We start from the raw sequence: 19,317 nt of genomic DNA, 5'->3' as shown, positions 1-19,317 counted from the left end.
CAGCATGAAACTTCCTTAAGCTCTTAAGAAAGTTATTTAGGCTGAATGAACAATCAATATTCTGACGACTGTCAAGGACCGTCTGTAGTAAATAGGGATGCTGCATATATTTTCTCATAGGCTATATAGGCCTACGGTAATATATATGATTTGTTCTAAACACAATATAGTCAACATATGAGATTAATACTTTTCTTGTGAAATTATAATCAACGTAAATGTTTATTCAACCCTGAATCAAAGTGAAAATGTTCAAATAAAAAAAAAATGAAAATTCTTATTTTAGTCACAGCTCACGACCCTTTCAAACGTTGATTTAGCATTTCATGTTGTTTGTATGTTTTATCGAAATAAACTAGCATGATTTCATAATTACAAAATTGGAATGATTCAAAATAAAGTACAAAAATATGATTACATAAAAAGTCACACGGCTGGCAGAAGGGCGCACACAATAAATCCCATCTATAACCTTTAAAATATCAACTTATTTCAGGCCAAACTTAAATGAATAAAGGGATGAAATGGAACATGCTTAGTAAATTTGTTCTGAAATAAGTTGATATTTTATAGGTTAGATGGAATTTATAGTGTGTGCGCCCTTATGCTTGGTGAGAAATTTGCGTCCGGCTTCTGCCAGCCGTGCGACGATAACAATGAAAAATGAAAGGCATATAAAATATAAACAAAAGTATATTACTGAAATTTTATCTGCCTTTATTTTTAAATTAGGATTTTAAAAAAGTGGCATAATTTAGCAATTTCACCCGGAATGACGCAGATAGAGATTGATACAATGTACAAAACTATATATTACAACAGGGTCTACATGTGAATTATAATTTAAAGAGTTCAGTACCCTTTGAGACATTCAAATCAGGCAAGTTTGGAAATTGTGTTTGTTCATGAATGATGATGTTTTGAATGGTATTCATATAACGAAATGACATTTCTAGACCATTAAGCACGAAAAGAAATGCGCAAAGATCGCTTGATTTACATTTGGATTTATTCATTTAATTCTTTTTGGAATCATTTAAGAGTGAAAAGACACATACATGACTGTAATACAATTATTATATAGCTTATGAGCAAAACTTGGGGTGGAGACAGGAAGAAGAAAAGGGAAATGATTGCGGTAGATTTACCAAAGAGTTAACCATAGCAACGTAAACAGTACCGTTATAATAACAACAGAAATGTAAACAAAACATTCAATCAAATAATTAGTTTTCACGATTCAAAGAATAATGGTTACAGTGATTTGCGATTACGTCACGACTCTGAATATTGCCTTGCTTATACCTTACAATCTTCATCATCAGTGAGCTTATAATCGCTTTATAAGATCAGGGGCTTAAAACAGTCATTAGATTCGACGAAATGACAAAAATCCTTCAAAATTACCCGATTGATGACGTTACAGGCGACAGACAGATATATCTTCTTATAACGTCAATGTTCAATCTCATAATCATTACCTATTAAAGATGGTCCAGTGAAAATGCAACAAACAACATTTATTTCTATAATATAATGGGGAAATGGTGTCGATGTATTGCCTATTTTATTGGACTGATCTAATACTATAGGACCAATACAGAAGATAAAAACGTGACACTTTTGAGGTGCTTTTTTACATACGGACACTAACCTATATCCCTATTTTATACTTCAACAAAGTAATTATCATCGATCGTCGATCACTGCAGCCATCTGTCATGTTTGTATTGGAGTGGACTTACAATTCACATTCAAAGGTGTTTTGGGTGAATCTAATTAGCCCGACTTTATTTGTATCGGTATTTGGAGTAAGCTATTAATTTGCCATCGACCTGTGCAAGATCAAAGAAAACAAGATATCAGCTTCGATTGAAACAAGATATATATAATGCATGAGAATCGGGGCAGCGGAACTGGGGGTCATGGGGGGCACTTCCCCCCCAAAAAAATCCCCGTATATAGGAAAAAATTCCCTTTTTCAAAATGGAAAATTACTCTTTTTTATTTCAAAATGAAATACCCTTTTTGAAGTAAAACATAATACATTTTAGGTAAAAAAAAAAAATCACAATTTTTTCGGCTTGCGCTTCGCGCTCGCATCAATCATCGTTTATTAATGTACTTATTCTGTTCCTGGTTACAAAATATGCTTAGAATGTCCAGTTTTCAGGATAGAATATCACAAATTTTCAGCTAGCGCTTCGCACTCGCATTATTCGCTTGGTGAGATATTTCTCCTATTCATGAGTCACTAAATGCAGTTTTTCACAGGTTCTTTTTCTGGTAAGTACAAAAGCTGATCGGAATTTTTACTTTTCGTGTCTGATTACATGAAATGTCCAAAAGTTTGAACTCGTAATTCGCGCTCGCAACATCTCACAGGGATGCCCTTTAACAGTACTCATGCAGCGCATTGACCAAAAGTGAGTTTTACAACTTCACATTTGATTTATTTTCAAAACTGCTCGCTCGCAGAAATATGAAACCGAAATTTATATCTTTATCAATCAGAAATCACTTTAAAAAAACCTTTGCTCAACTTATTTGATACAAAACACACAGATGATAATCTAATGGTGAAAATATCATTTTGCACCAAAATGCCCATTTTGACATAAGTGCGCCTTTTTTTGCTTTGCCCCCCCCCCAAAAAAAAAAAAAAAAAACGAAGGTACGTTCCGCCGCCCCTGCATGAGAATATCCCAAACAAAATTTGTGGTATTTCAGACAATGAAACTGATATTGAGAATATACCTACGCATGGCTGATAGTTTGCTTTCAGTATGAAACATGGAGTAGGCCCAATCATGTGAAACAACATTCAATACTCACTATGCAACTACATGTACATGGACTTAATTCTTTGCAGTCAAATTGTATTTTATTTGCACCATTACCTGTCCCCATTAATCAACATCTTTTTATAAAGAACACTGCAGCAGTGATAAATAATGCACCAATTTTAATTCGAACATGTCGAATGGGGCTGACTATTGGCTTATGTCATGTATAATAAGTGAATTTTCCTTGAGAGCGTGTACCTGCATGGTAGATCCATGTTGAGAGCAATTCTAGTTTATATTTCTGTATCCTTTTCCAATTGTGTTTTTTGTGTCACAGGTCTGGCCATCCCTTCTGCCATCCCAGATGATAAAATCGATACCCTTCGTGTTCTTATCTGCGATAATTGATCCTAACCTCGGATTCGCGTGGGTTCGTCTTATCTCGATGAAGAACGCGTCAGACCCGCCTTGCCCTCAGGGCTTGTTTTCAATGAATGTTTTGATGCCATCTAGGGGGTATGTATCGTTTCTGTCAGAAAAAAGAAAGAAAAGGTATATCGATGTCCTTTAAACTTTTTGAAAACACGTGGTCATGCCTTCTTGGGGAGAGGGAGAGAATGAGAGATAGAGAGAGAGGGAGAGAAGGGAGGGGAGAGAGAGTGGGGATGTAGGTCACACGGGCCTAACTACAATTGGCAGGCCAAAGATATTCACTCGAGCCAACCCATTGCTAAATTTTGAAATTTGATATTGCTGATTGACAAAAATGAATGAATATGATTGACAATCTAACACTGATTCTAGGGAGGGTACCTACTGAACTTCCTTTTTCCAAATTGGAAAGATATATCACTACTTTGGAACTATTTTTTTTACTGGCGGAAGAATTAGGGCCATTTTACTCTCTCAAGTGATGAATTTGATCCTGTCAGGTGTAGTCTTCATAAATGCCGATTTATTTTTAAGATGAGCCGGTCGAGGTACCCTTTTCTGGTCAGATATGGAATCTCAGACATATATCCTGTCCACTGGTAGTAAACATTCAACCCTCGAATTTCCTCCTTATTTTTTATGAATTTTTTAAAGTGCCACTTTAACACACGAGCCTATGGGAAATGAATTAGGCCTGTGATACTTGTAGGTGTGTGTGTGTGAGGGAGGGAGAGCAGAGAGGGTGGAAGGGGTGGTAGAAATTGTTTTTTCTTTTCAATTCTTAAGAGATCTTGAACATATTATTTTATGATAGTCAGCAGTGGCGTACATATAGGGGGGGGGCTCTTGCCCCCCCCCCCCCCTCAGAAAAAAACATCACAACGAACGAAAAAAGAGAGGGAGTGAAAATTATATTATTTTCTGAATATCATATCAATATCTATACGCTCTTCAAAATGTTAGGCAACATACTGTCCACACAACAATTAGTTAAAACTTTATCCATTTCAGGGTAGTTTTAAACTAATGATGTGTGCTTTGGGTGAAAACTAAAAAAGTATTGGTTGAAAACTACCCAGAAGTGGATAATTTTTTAACCAATTGTTGTGTGGACAGTATGTTGCCCAACATTTTAAGAGTGTATTACGAAATTGGATGTTTGTGATAAAAATGATGACATTTTTGCTCCCTCCTTCGCTTTCTTGCAACTTTTTACAAATTTTGCCCAATAATCCACACCTGGCCCTCTCAAAATTGTTGGCTCAGTACGCAGCTGATAGTCAGATTTGATATAAGGTAAACATGCTCCCTCAAATTCATAATCAAATCAGCCTGTCTTTTCATCAACGTTGCCATAGCCCTGTTATTCTGAATAAAGTGAAATTACTTTATCTCTTTACCTTTGTCATCATAATAAATAGAAACACAAAATGGTTATCTCTGAATTAATTGTCTCTTAAATTTCTTATATAATTTCAAACTTATAATGTGCATCCGTTTGAAATGAAATCATTTTGAAATGTGAAATTTTTGTTCGTGAGGGGGGGGGGGGGGGGTCACCAAACATTCAAAACTTTGTTCCTATAACAATTTGAAGATAATCTAACTTTTTTAGACGATGGATGTATAAAACACTGCTGGGATGGAGGGCCACAATTAAAAGAAGACGAAGGGTAATAATACTTAGATTCTGTATTGTAAAGGAGAAGAAAGAGTAAAAGAGTTTAACATGTCTTAGGGTTGTTTGCATATCAATAATAAATGAATATCGACAGGTATAGCTAGTGTGCAACAAAATCGGTTTTGCAACTTTACATGCTATCTGCTCTCATTGAGCGAAACATGCACAGACACTCAGCAACTCTTTTACAGTTTTAATCTATAGGTTTTAATTTGTTTTTATTCATTTAGTATGATTTCATCAATATTATGTAATTTTGTTTGTATCATGTATTTCATTGATTTGATTCATATAATTTTGTTAGCACAATTATTTTGTCTCGGCATCCAATGTCCCTTTCTCTAACCGGTTATAACGCCCCCATGCGGTGAGATAGGAAGTTCCCAAGTTTTTCAAAGATTCGAAGTTCCCTCCAAAGCTATTGTGAATCCCCTAGTGATATGAACGATTTAATATATATATTTATTCATTCATTTAAATCATTCAGTTATTTATTGATATTTTTTTTTGTTGGGGGGGGGGGGGGGTTATAATCGTGCAGGACCGAGCGGCTACTGAAGTAGTTAACATCCCAAACTATCAAGGACGGTGCCATGGTATTTTGACAGGGGGGGGGGGGGCGTAATGATTAATGATGGCAAAATTTTCTCCAAATGGATAACTTTCGTTTGTTCTTTTTTAAATTCTTCTTTCCTCTTTTTGATCATTTTCTCATAGTTCTATTTCACTACTTGAAATATCACTGTGTTTTGAAACAGGTAGGCCTATATACACTCATAGCAACCTCATCGGACTTCAAGAAAGGAAAACATTCAATAAGATAGTATTTTTTTTTTTACGTCGATGTACACTTTACTTACTGAAAAGTAGGTTTGTGTGTGTGGGGGGGGGGGCTGAAATCGTCCCCATCGCCCTCATGATGAAGCTTGGACCTCGGACAACATCGCAGTCATTTGCACTTTAATAGTTGGCCTTTGATTTTAGCCGACTTGAGGTGACACCCGTGCACCCAACCCTTCTATTATGGCAAGGAGCTTCAGCTCCTTGGTTATGGGAACAAGTGGAAAGACGACCAATCGCAGCGGGCGATCCACGCTACGTCACTACCTTACTACTTTAGCGAGCGTACATATATACGCGTACGGTACGACGTGACGTACGGTACGACCCGATATCGATCAGCTGTTAGAGTGCAGTGATCATTTGGAGAAGCACCAGCGACAGAGCAGTACATCGCTTTAACTAGGAATTGAGTGACTTGGATATTTCATGGAATATTTCAATAGTTAAATTAAACAGATCCGAGACACGTAAGGCCGAGGTACCAGTTCGAGCTAGCTGACAACTCAAAAACTACGGCCATCAATTCTGGGACTGATTCCAAATTTAACTTTCGACAGAGACAGTGTGCATTACTCTTCTATTCTAATTTTCTATCGACTATCGTGGAAAAGTCCAACTCCAAAAAGTTTATGTCAGAGATCGACGACGCCTAACATTGATTTACAAAAATTGTTTTCATTAATGTTTGGATTACAAAGAAGACACTTCTCATTCCACATGTCGAAGTCTCGATGGTGCTAGCTGGTTTTTCAAAGGAATACCGGGACGTTGGCTCTTTACACGACCAAGTAGGACAGAACGAGGAAGTTGCCGCAATGCCACCGAATGTTCAACCCAGAGCTTCGGCTACACACCCACCGAGCGCACCGAGTAGTTTAGTAATGCGGGCCGATTCGGATGAAGATCTTATTCAGTGTGATACCAAACTCAAATGTGTTCTTGTTGGGGATGGGGCAGTTGGAAAGACAAGTCTTGTTGTGAGCTACACAACAAATGGGTATCCAGTACAGTATGTTCCTACAGCATTTGATAACTATTCAGGTAATTCATCATCAGTACTTGAGATGGCATTTGCAGCCAATATTCCATGCTGGAGTGGAAATGTAGAATGGAAATTGGAGAATCCATTTCAATTTTATATCTTCTATGAAAATGGTCAGCACCGGGGGGGGGGGGGGCAGTCAAATATTGCTGTAACGTTACACATGTGTGACCAAAAATAAAAGACTTTTTTAAACTGACTGGTCAATGGTCAATCACGGGGCCAAACATTTTTTTTTTTTTTTTAAGCCATTTTTTTTAAAGACTAGCCAAACGTGTTTAGGGTATGTTTTTTCCCCAAGCTTTTTCTCCGGGGATTTTTCCTAGTTTCTGAGAAGTGTTTGGGCCTGAGGCAAAACTTGTTAAGGGGTTATTCTGCACACAGAGAAAAACTCGTTTAGGTGTTTGGAAATATTTTGGTCATGTGTACAGCAATACATTTGACAACTGGCTCCCCCCTTCCCCCCCCCCCCCAGGTCAGCATCTCTAACTTTCAATCAAATGTCTTTATGCTAGTATATAAGTCAGCTCAGAGGATCATACTTGTACATGTAGTCAGTAGTTCCCCATGATATGGAAAAGCTAGTCTACTATGAGTTCATCTTTGTGGAGTGGTTCTGGCAGTTCTCAGAGTTCTATAACTTTGAAACTTGCAATATTCAATTATCTGTGTATATCTGATCTGTGTTGTCATTTTCAAAATTTCAAGTGGAGTGTAGGCCTATAGTATCTCTTTGTGTTAATATTTTTATTCAAGTATTTTTCAATTTGAATTGACTTGAGTATAGATCCACGACAGTACAATACTTAAATGCTCAAATTTAATTCTCAGTTTCAGGTTCAATTGAGAAAATTGCATTGAATGTTTTGTTTCACTCTGTATTTTGTCTAGAAATAAATTAATGTTCATAAAAAGTAAGTTATTAAGTCATGTTTGTGAATATGGTCCTTGCAAAAACTGGTAACCAAGGAAGCATATTAAATTACGAGTGGCAACACTTACCTGTATGACTGTACAATAGAACAATGAAGATCAGCGATACAGGCAGATGGCAAGCAGACTAAGCAATCGAACATATCCTTTGTGCCCACTATTGATTTCTATAAATCCTCTTTTTTGGTGTTGGGACATGCAGTATGGTTGTACCATATGGTCTCACATGTAGTCTCATGTATGTACAACCAGTATCTATCATGGAACTAAGAAGAGCTGCTGATATAACAATGTACAGTAGCATTACCATTGTCTCATCTGTTTGTCAAATTTTCAATGATTGTTAGTTTCAATTTGCTTCAGAACTCTTACTTAACTTTGGAACTGAAATTTTACATTTTCAAATCCCCACCTTTCCTTTTTTTAAAGTGGAAAAGTTAGAGAATCCATGATAATCTTATATATAAATTTAAAACAAAATTAATGTTACTCTGAATCTTAAGGAAGATGGAGGATCTATTCAAAATAATTCAATTGAAACATGGGTATTTGTTTGTGTGCTTGTAAATGTAGGTGTGGGAACCTTTCAAGGTAGAGCATGATTCACTCTTCTATAGACTAGAACACTAAGATGCTTAAATGGCATCATTGTATTATTAGGAATATGGATAAGAGCACAAGAAAAGGGGAGCCTCCTTTGGGGTTCTTTTGTTAGGACCAGGCTTTTCACCATGATACAATATGGGTGTAGTGAATGACTCTAAACCCTTCCGGTTATGTTTTGTTGACTGTCACAGTGAGCCTGTGTGTGTGTTGAGAAAAGTCTTTGCCCCTTCACTGTTACACTGAAGAGAGGGCAATGAACTGAAGGAGCATTAACAGAAACAAGAGTAATAATCCTTGTCTTCTTCCATTGTTGTTGATAATCTTCCTATCTCCAAAAAAGCACTGCTCTGTACATTCAATTTATTTCTCCTTTCCCTTTTTTTTCAGTTGTCATAAGAGTTGATGAAAAACCAATCAAACTTCAAATATGTGATACTGCTGGGCAGGTAAGTCGATGATATTCATATATAAAAATAAATTCAGTTTAATGTTTCATATTTCATGAAATAGTTTTCTTCTTTCTAAAAACATTTTACATCCATGTAATATCATTATCAACATCTATTTTAAACTGTATTTCTAAAAAACAACTTTTTCATATCTTTATGGTCTGGATTTTGCCCATAATATATGGCTTACAATAAGGTTTATACACAGTTAATTGGATATATGTACCATGTAGGCCCTTCTTGTATTTACTTTGAATGAATCATCAACGGGCTAAGACCACTCATGGCTACACAAGTGTGAGATTCACATTGTGCAATACTGCATTGTACAATTACATCATGCATATTTACATACATGTACTTGTACAACTGTACCACATACATAATGTTGAATTGAAACAAATAAAATGATATTAAAAGATAAGAAAAAAATTATTCAAAACGATTGTGAGGGGTTTAAAAAGAGAACAAATATACAACTATGCAATTATACAGTTAGTTTGCAATTCACTTGCCTCCAGTTTGTGCTGTTTTGCCTAAAAACAAAACAAAGTTGTCCCTACACATACATCAGGGACCAGTAGTGCCAAATTCTCTTGGTTCTTTGATCTGGAAAAGTTTGTACATGTACCTTGTACTTTTTTGTAGGAAGGAGTCTTACAATAAATGTGGACAAAGAAAAACGTTGCAGATTCTGTTTATATCTTTTGCTTTACTCTTTGCTTGACTGGATCTTTAGTGTTCAAGTTTAGCCAAATAAATAGACCCAACAGTGGTGGCCTAATCAGATCATGGCGCCATGGCTTCAATACCCTGCTGTGTGCAAAACTCTATACCGCCCATGTTTAGACAAGTTTTTGTTAGCCTTAGCTCATGCTGCTGAGTTTGTAAGCGTGAAGAAGCTGGCATGGCACGATTCAAGTACAAAGACTGGAATAATATCTCACATGTATTGTGCCCAAACCCAGGTGAAATATTGGGTGCCACCATGGCAGAATGGAGGTGAAATGTTTGCCCAGTCATTCAGGAGCTTGTGAAATGTTTTGACTGTACGGTTCCTGTTTTGGTTGCAATGGTGTTTAGAAAATCCTTGGACTAGGAAGTGTAATGTTTCATTGCTATATGTGATAGGAATGTTCAGCGATGGAATGTTCTCAATCATGTACAAATATTGAACAATGAAGGTGCATGCTTTGAACCTCCCACACTTTTGAGAAGAAATGTTATAGGAATAAAATGGGTAGGTCTACAGCTACACAATACAACATACTGACCTGATTTACATTACAGTTGTGTGTTCTAATCACACATTTTTTTAAAATATGAAACAACTCCTGAAATAATATTTTCATTAAAATCACAAGCTTTTGTGTGACCTATTCAGTTCAGAATATAAATGAAACTTGTTGGTCTCTAATGATAGTTTATAAATGCGTTCACCTCCCTGGTTGAATCTATTTTCCCCCTGGTTGAGTCCCTGACTGAACAAGAAAATCAGATATCTTTCCAGAATCCACTGATGTGAGAAAAATAAATACCTTAGCTAGGATTTAGACATTTGTTGGCCACAACAAGAATAAGTTTTGAAAACCCTTCCTACCATCAATTACATGATTACACTGTAGGCCTAAAAAATCGTAATAGAATGAGTTTTTACCTTTTCGCTGAACAAGAAAATTGGCCTCTCTTTCAAAGAGCAATTTGCAAGTCAGTTAAATCTTTTCAATGATACTGCACTCTCACTCTGTATGGGATACAATACTACACCATAAATGAGGATATACCAAATTCTGGTGCAAAGTTAAACTGCAAATTATAGTTGTCTCCAGAATTTTCTAAATACTACTAAATACTAATGTATATGCTTATTCTAAAGATATAGCGGTGTGCTACTCTTTTTTTGTTGGTCGTTTACCACTACTTTATTGTTCTCATGCATAAATTTTATATGTTTTATGAATGATCAAGTATTTTGAATGCAATGGAGGTGAATAGCGAGAATACTGAATAGAAGGAAGTGTACAGTATTGTAAGAATTTAATGCCTGGGGTGTCACTTTAGTTTACCAATATAAAATATTTGTTTGAAAAATTGTGAAGTGAATATTATTTGATAATGTTTGATTGCCTGCAGGTAATTCCAATAGTTCCATTTAGATCATAAAATAAAAAAACTCATGAGTTGGACTTGAAATTACAGAAAGATGAATCATGAAACCACAGCGCAGAGGCATGCTGCACAAAATCATGCAGAAATAGCGCATTGAGCCCAGACTGAGATTTTCAAGTTAGGATGATAGATCGTGTTTGGAACATTATCTTTGAATTATTCCCAAGCATTTCTGGGGAGGGAATTCCATCTCTTTTGTAAATCTTTACAATGTTTATTTAAGACTAAACTAATCCATTCACTAAACTTCCCAGGCCCATTCATCATTCAGTATATTCCCCTCCTTCTATTCATGGGCATGATTATTTATAGTTAATGAGATGCAAACTCAATACACCTAACATACCTCCCTAAAGAGTGCATTTTATTTTGCACAATGGCAATATCCTTTGAACAAATTCAAGGGGTGTACATGTCAGCCCCCTAGCCCTCAAAGGACTGGAGTTTATTGTATTGAGAAAGAGAGAAACAGGTTATGAACCCTGGAATCCTACACCATACTTTCCCAGTACCCATGCCCTACTGAGCTGAGTAAGGTACCACGACCATGTCTGGATACTGGAATGACCAAGTTTTATATTACAACACCCGGGTTTCATAATTTGGGGGAAGCACTGACCTCTGTACTTGGTAATGGTACATATAGATGTACACACTAGCTGTAAGTCAGTGACATTGACATGTGATTGAAAATCATTTGAATATAATTATTCTAAAGAATCGTTTATATTCATGAATTACAAATGCATATGTTCTTCAATAAGATTCATACACAGCAATCCTGAACACTATATATACAATTATAAGGTTATGTAGGGTTCAGTAATATAATAGGGGACACTTATCACCAATGATATTGGTTCCTGTTTTGTGGTTTAGGATGCAATGTTGTGGTTTGCATCCTTTACCCCATGTACTGACAAGAGCAGCAAAGGTGGTGATGAATAGTTAGCTACACTCTACCATGTCAAATGAAAACAAATATTTGCAAGCCAAGTTGTAGAAGATGCCCTTTCACGTCCATTGTCCATAGAGTGTGGTACAAAATATGGAATATAGAACACACAGACTGTAACCTTGACTTGCGGTGGATCTGACAATATACATTGTATTCCTGAGCGGAAGTTATTCAAAATTTATTTGATATAATGAAAGAGAATAAAAGACAAGATATAAGAACTAAGGAAAATCAGTGAATTGCATAACTTGCTTTTCATATTTTCAGGTGCAGTATTAAACACACAAGTTGGACAAGGACTTCCAAAGTATATTTCAAAGCTTATGTTCAACCTTTTTTAATAGGCTAATGGGTAAACAGTAAACATAATATGCATTTAATATGTACATAAAACTAAGGCTGTTTATATTCTTACAAGTAATGATTTACAATGTACATGTACAGGAAGGATCCTTTTCGATTTAAATGTGTGAAAACATGTAGGCGCTTGGAGTGAGAGATCAGCAGTGTGAAGATTCAAAATATGCACCAGAAAACTTAGTAATGGTATAAAATTGCTACAGCAACAAGTCCTGCAAAATTGATATTGAGTGCAGTGCTGAATCATTCATGTACTTTGCTCGGTCTTGGAAAATCTATTGAACTACGCCTACGCAAAAATAGGTAAACAGTACAAGCTGAGACTACATGTATGTATACTCACCAACCTTTTTGTTCGCCATACCTGGCAAGAACTTAAGATTTATTCATTCTTCTGCATATGTTTCATTATGTACTCAAACAGAACCCTTGTTTGAATAGTCACTTTGATGCCAAATTATTAATTTTCTTCCTTTGTAAACCTGTTGGCTGATGAAGAAATATGGTGTTTGGCCCAAGAACTAAAAAAAAAAAGAATTATTGTTTGGCACATTTTGCATTACATTTCATTTATTTATTTATTATTTTATTTAAAAACAGGGAAGCCCATTCAACAATGTGTTGGTCTCCCATGGGGCCCTGTGACAAGGTACATGTACCAGTGGCAAAGAAAAATAATGCACTGTACAGTGTAAAGGAAATATCTCTAATATCATTGCCCTCTTGTCTGGTCTACATGTACATGTATTGTAGGTATCCCAATATAAGAATTGATGTGGTATCCACACACCAGATCGTTTGCACGGACGATGGTGTTAGAGACTGATAGAATGAAAGTGATTCACAATGACCATACAAATTGATGTTGACATAAATGGTTGTGTCCTACATGTGCTTGCTTGAAGAACAAGTACCGTAGGTATATAATGAAAGTGAACAAGCAATTCTAGAAGTCTGCAATGGTTCTACACTTATCGGATTTTCTGGATTTGAGCTTGCAGTGCTGGCTGCATGGGATTATTTTACCATTATCTGAAATTTAATCAGATTTGATTGGCAATTTTTAAAAAAAATTTTAAATACTTATTTGTGAAGGCACACAGTTAATTTCTTATGAAGTTTTTATACACATCAATGAAATTGGTTTGATGTATACCAGCAGCAAATTTATTACAATAGTACAGTTTAAATCTCAAAGGAATTGGCAGTTAAAGATTATCTGTTTTCAATTAAAATGGTATCTCCCGTCATTGAACCTGTAAAAGTTATAGCCCTAAAGTGATTCCTGCAAATTCAAATACCTATTTCTGACAGTGACAATACCGTAAGTTCCGGAGTCCATGCCACCAAACATTAGAACTTTATAAAACACTTCAATTTGTAGCAATAGGATCTTACTATATAACTCAGTTAATGGTTAACCCAGTGTTAAGTGGATTTGTGATCTATGAAAGGGGGTAACCACTAACCAGTGGATTGTTAGACAATATGATGACACATTCACTGGCTCAATCCATCAGAATATGCCTAATACATGTACTCACTGCTGGTTAAAAACCACTTCTCCTATTAAAACACTTGCTATCTGCTCATACTCTGTGACCACAATCCTTTTATAAAATATCCTGTTTTCAACTCCCTCATCCTTCTTACACCCTTCTAGAAAAACAGATTACCCTACATGTATTCATTTCCAATCCTAATCCTTCTATTTCAACAGACTCCTGTTAATGAATTTGTTAGAATTCGGGTACTTTTTGGATTAACCACTCTGATTAATCCCATTTTATGTTCCCATTAACCATATAAAGTCCCCAGATACTCTCTCTCTCTGCATTATTTTTAGACTACATGGTTGAGAAATTCATAATAACCTGTCTATCAGCTTCTGAGGAAAGTTATTTGAAATATAATCAAGGTGATTGAATAAAAGATGTTGAGAAGAAAATGAAACAATATTTGGACCCAATTTCTTGGCCCTGTATGTCTTTTGAAGACACATAAATTGGCCGTGTTGTACTACATTGTAATTGTGTGCACATTTCAATTCAACTTTGGTGAACTCTAAATAGGATAAACAATTAATAAGGGTTGCTTCCATGATTAGATTTCTACACCAGAATTTGAACATAGCTCTTTAATTCAAGCATGCAGTTATCATATAGGGGGTTTCAATATAATGCAGGACTTTCACCTTTTTAGCATTTAATGCAATCTGAGCAATTGTTAATCATATGAACATGTGAAGTGGGTGTGTAATTTTACAATGACAGGTAGCCTACACATATAATTGCCATATAAAACTTTATAATCCATCTGCATCATGGAATCAAAGGGTCATGTGTTTTATGTTATTATCATTGACAGGATGTCATAGGCATAGTAATAAATTTCATTCATACAATACATTCATCATCGCCAGGTATCGATCAAAATCAATTTGGAACGTAGCTTATTGATGTTGGATTATATCAATTGAAGGTATATAGTTGATATGTCCTTGGTTGGTTGAATTGAAGCATCAGGATGCATTGATCCTTGCCATGGTTGACTCTATCTCAGCATTTTAGTGCAGATCAACTCCTACCTAGCTATATAATTGTAGTGTGCAGACAGTACTGTATTCTGACTTTTTAAAGATTATTCGAACCAAGGCTATTGAGGTCCGGTTGAACAATGAGCGTTTAAAATAATATAATAGAATATGGTACAAATGTCAGAACACCTCTCTGCACACATGTAATTCAAACCATACACATGTATAAGGCTACTGGTATGTGATGGTACAGATGTAAATGTAAATAGAGGAATATAGGTTAAGTTCCAGGCAACATGGTACAGCTGTCACATGTTTGTAATATAGCTGACAAGTCTTTATGTCATATTCAAAATTTCAATATACATATAGGTTGGGATAGGTGAGATTCAGCAGAGTTTTGTTGTATTGTTTTCAATGAATAGTAGTCCTCAGCATGTTTTGCTCAGTTGGTGGGCTAGACATACGTTTGTTTGAAAACCATAGATCATATAGATACAAACAATTCTAGTGAATATCCAGTGCAGAAAAAATGTCTACATTGATGATTGCTGCAGAAAATTGTCTGCATTGCTGATCACTGACATGCAGAACTGCAACATGTGCACAGTAGATGCATAGACACACATATTCATATGAATTAATATCAGCATTTAGATTCCAGGAAATGATAAAACTTCATCGATTGAAAGGTGGCAAATGATTTCAATAAATTTTCACTGATTAAATCTATATGGGCCCTACATTAAGTACATAACTTACTCAAAACTAAACAAAGTCTTCACTTGTTATTCAAATCATTTTTAAATGTTAGTTTTAACAAAATATTTGATGTATTATCAGATAAAGTTTGAGTGAATTGTATCTATAATATATATATAATTTATGTTTTCTTTGTTCATTTTTTGTCGTTTCAGGATGACTTTGATTCTCTGAGGCCCCTGTGCTATCCTCAAACAGACGTCTTCCTGCTGTGCTTCAGCGTTGTCTCACCCACCTCATTCCATAACGTCTTGGAGAAATGGCTACCAGAGCTCAGACGTCACAACCCAAAGACTCCTATCCTGCTGATTGGAACACAGTGTGATCTCCGTACAGATGTTAACATTCTCATAGACCTTTCAAAACATCAGGAACGTCCCATCTGTGAAGAGGAGGCATCTATGCGCGCAAGTCGTATCAATGCTGTGGGTTATATTGAATGCTCTGCACTTACCCAGCACAATCTCAAGGAAGTTTTTGATGCTGTAATATTAACTGGACTAGAGTACACTAAACCACCTAAATCATCAAAAAGCCTGAGACGGAGATTGAGTCGAAAAGAAAAAATCCCACCTCCACCCAAGAGAGCACAGGACACAAAACCTAAAAAGAAAGGAACGATCTGGAAAAAGCTCTGTTGTATCCCAACATGAGACCTGTTGTGAGTGTCCTGTTTCAATGGAACATTCAAGACTGTTCATTACAGAAAAACGAACATGCCAAAGCCGTAACTCATTCTGCAATTGTTAATGTGAATGTTTGATGCTAATTTAATATATTTGTCATCATGCTGTGCAGATGGATACGCGGCCGATTTTCTTTATTGATGTTGCAATATGTAAAGCACTAAAATTGTGTTTTAATAACAGAAATGTAGCAAAGTACAGTTGTTTGCTTCCCCTGCTGTATGCCTCTGTGGTTAGTCCAAAACATTTTGTTGTAAATGACTGCTGCTTGTTCATCAGTACCTGGGAAAATCTGGTTCTGTCTCAACATTGGTATGATTTTGAAAAACTTGTGAGACCACAACAAAGAGTACTATTACTACATGTTTTCATGAATTAAATGGTCTAAGTTTTTATTGTTTTGGCTTTCTCTATATATGTTTCGGCAAGAATGCCATGTTCTTTTTAATATCATCAGTTTTACTGAAATAATTACTCATACATGTACTCTATATTTTAAGTTGCCTTTACAGTCTGATTTTGATGGTCTACGGCCCTGTTCCATAAAGAAATGTAATCAATATTCTAGCTTTTTTCCCATGGTTTTCATTGACATAAAATTACTCAAATTAATTATTTTTTTTACAGGGAACCAGAGCACCACATACATGTATATGCTCAAACATCAATACAAACAATTACTGTAATTTTTAAAATCAAACTGTAGCAACTGGTGAGAAACTATATGATGTTAATAATAATCTGAATTCCTAATTCAGGAAACACTGTCACACTGTTCACACATGTATTTGTTTTTTTTTATTTTAATTGATATGTTACGTTTCTTGCTCTGTTGTATATATTTAAGAGATTATTTGAAATTATATATCTTTATAAAGAGGACCACATGTTTGCATAAATCATCTTAAATAAAAAATAAAAAAACAATTCAGATGCTCAGATTGAGTAATACACTGTATGTTATTGCTTTCAAATATTAGTGTAACTGAGCAAACTTCTGCGTCATGGCATTGATGTTACATGTACATGTACTTCTAGTCAAATGAGGAATTTTACTAGTAACATTAGTATGTACTTCCTAATATATAGAAAATTTTGATATGCTTTTGATATGAGGTAAATACCAGTGAAGCTTCAACAGTGAATTGAATTATATAATACCAAAAAATATTAAGTGTAATATACCAAAATTTTAATTATCAAGTTTATAATACCATAATGTGGAGCGTTGTGGCCCAGTGGATAAGTCTCCGGACTTTGAAACAGAGGGTCGTGGGTTCGAATCCCAGCCATGGCGTAATTTCCTTCAGCAAGAAATTTATCCACACTGTGCTGCACTCAACCCAGGTGAGGTGAATGGGTACCTGGCAGGAATTTATTCCTTGAAATGCGTGTGCGCTGTATTCTTAGTAATTACGGCTGCCAAGCTACAGCTGGGGTAATAATATCCAAGTCCTTTGGAAGCGCATAGAGACATTATTCATAATTGTGATATGCGCTATACAAGAACGGTTTATTATTATTATTATTATTATAATTTTTTTCCCCATTTGGCACAATCAGAATAACTAAACTTGGATTATGAAATAATCAGTCTGTAATGATTTCAATTTTTGTTCTTCATCATCTACATATATGTAAAATTGTCCACCACCATAAAGTTTCAAGGATGGTTGTTCATTTTGGTGTTGCTATTCGAGTGTAGTTTGATTTTTAAACCGATTGAATTAAGATCTTCAATACACTTATTTTGAGCTCAAATTAGGATTTAATCACTTCCCATGCTCTCAGATATTCAGTTAAATCATAAAATTTCTCCGGGCAAGATATTGGTGATGAGCTCATTCCTTCTACAATCATTCAAACCAGCACACAAGGTTACACAACAATCTTTCCTTTATTTCTCTAGTGATTGTAGACAATAGCCCCCCCCCCCCTACCTGGATGGGGGCATTGTTCACATTGTTGGTATTTCAACATCAAACTATGGAGGCTTGAGGTTTTCCTTTTTCCATAGCCACCCACCATTTATAGGTTTTATGCATTTGTAGACCACCCAGATAAAACATAGAGCTCATGGTTAAAACAAAAAATGAACTTCTGAATTAGGAACTAGGAAAAGAAAAAATATCTGAAATTATCCTATCTGTCTCTCCTTTCCAAAGAAACTTGATCCCATATTTCCTGTCACATTTTGATAAATATACTTTGAGATTAAGTTTGTTTGAACCAGTGACAGTGAGTAATAGTTTTTGCACAATAGTAAATAAGGAACATGGCATATACTTTACATGCATGTTCTCTCCCCCTCCCTAACAGGACTTCTGAAGGTTGATGTTGGTATCATTGTTCTGTTAAGACTACAGAGCGTTTTTATTGACTATCAAATAAAACTGAATTGGATTTATTGCATCTCTGTCTCCGCATGTCTGTACTTGATGTTTACAAGGTATACACTCATTGTGTTTTGTGTGAGAGATCCCTCTATTATTCTCATGGCATTGTTTCCTTTCAGGCCTGGGATGAGCCTTTCATTCATATGGGAGGACGCCTTCTTTTGAAGTGATACAGGCAATCTCTTTGAAAAGAACAATTGGGAAAAAGAAGTGAAGATTACAAAGATTGATAGATGGGATTCATTCAGGACCAGTATTGTTTGCCCAGAGTAGTCATACCCTCTTCGCAAATATAGAGTATTATCACATTTTGTATGATACAGATGCCTGTGTTTCCCATTCAAGATTGGTATCCAAATATGATGCCTTGCTTTAGCATTGTACTATCAACATACATTGCTATGATACATTTGTTTGAAGTGGGTATGGCATATGAGTTAAAGTTACCTGGGAGTTGACAATGGTCTGGCCTATATTACCAGCCAACTTTTGAATTGGTTTTAATAATGCTCGTGCGTGATAAAGGAAGCGAAACAGAAACAAGAAGCAAAGAGTTTGGATGATCAAAAGAGAAAAGAAAGAGAGGGGGGGTAAAAAAAAAAGGAGGGGGCAAGATTGAAAGAGTGAGAGACTAAAGACGATCATGTTAAAAGTGAAAAATATATTTTTGAGAAGTAA

The 19,317-nt window shown here is 35.6% G+C and overlaps 1 protein-coding gene across 1 annotated transcript; it reads left to right on the top strand.

Moving 5' to 3' along the window:
* The first annotated feature begins 5,689 nt into the window (after nucleotides 1–5,689).
* Nucleotides 5,690–18,655, top strand: LOC129265074 (cell division control protein 42 homolog). The gene is made up of 3 exons (XM_054903057.2): nucleotides 5,690–6,783; nucleotides 8,711–8,769; nucleotides 15,713–18,655. Exons 1-3 carry the CDS (start codon nucleotides 6,474–6,476, stop codon nucleotides 16,208–16,210), a joined length of 867 nt encoding a protein of 288 aa, XP_054759032.1. The 5' UTR covers nucleotides 5,690–6,473; the 3' UTR covers nucleotides 16,211–18,655.
* Nucleotides 18,656–19,317: the final 662 nt, after the last annotated feature.

The sequence above is a fragment of the Lytechinus pictus genome, chromosome 7 (genome assembly GCF_037042905.1).
Source record: "Lytechinus pictus isolate F3 Inbred chromosome 7, Lp3.0, whole genome shotgun sequence".
Taxonomy (NCBI): Eukaryota; Metazoa; Echinodermata; class Echinoidea; order Temnopleuroida; family Toxopneustidae; genus Lytechinus; species Lytechinus pictus.
This window is presented reverse-complemented; position numbering and strand designations above follow the sequence as displayed.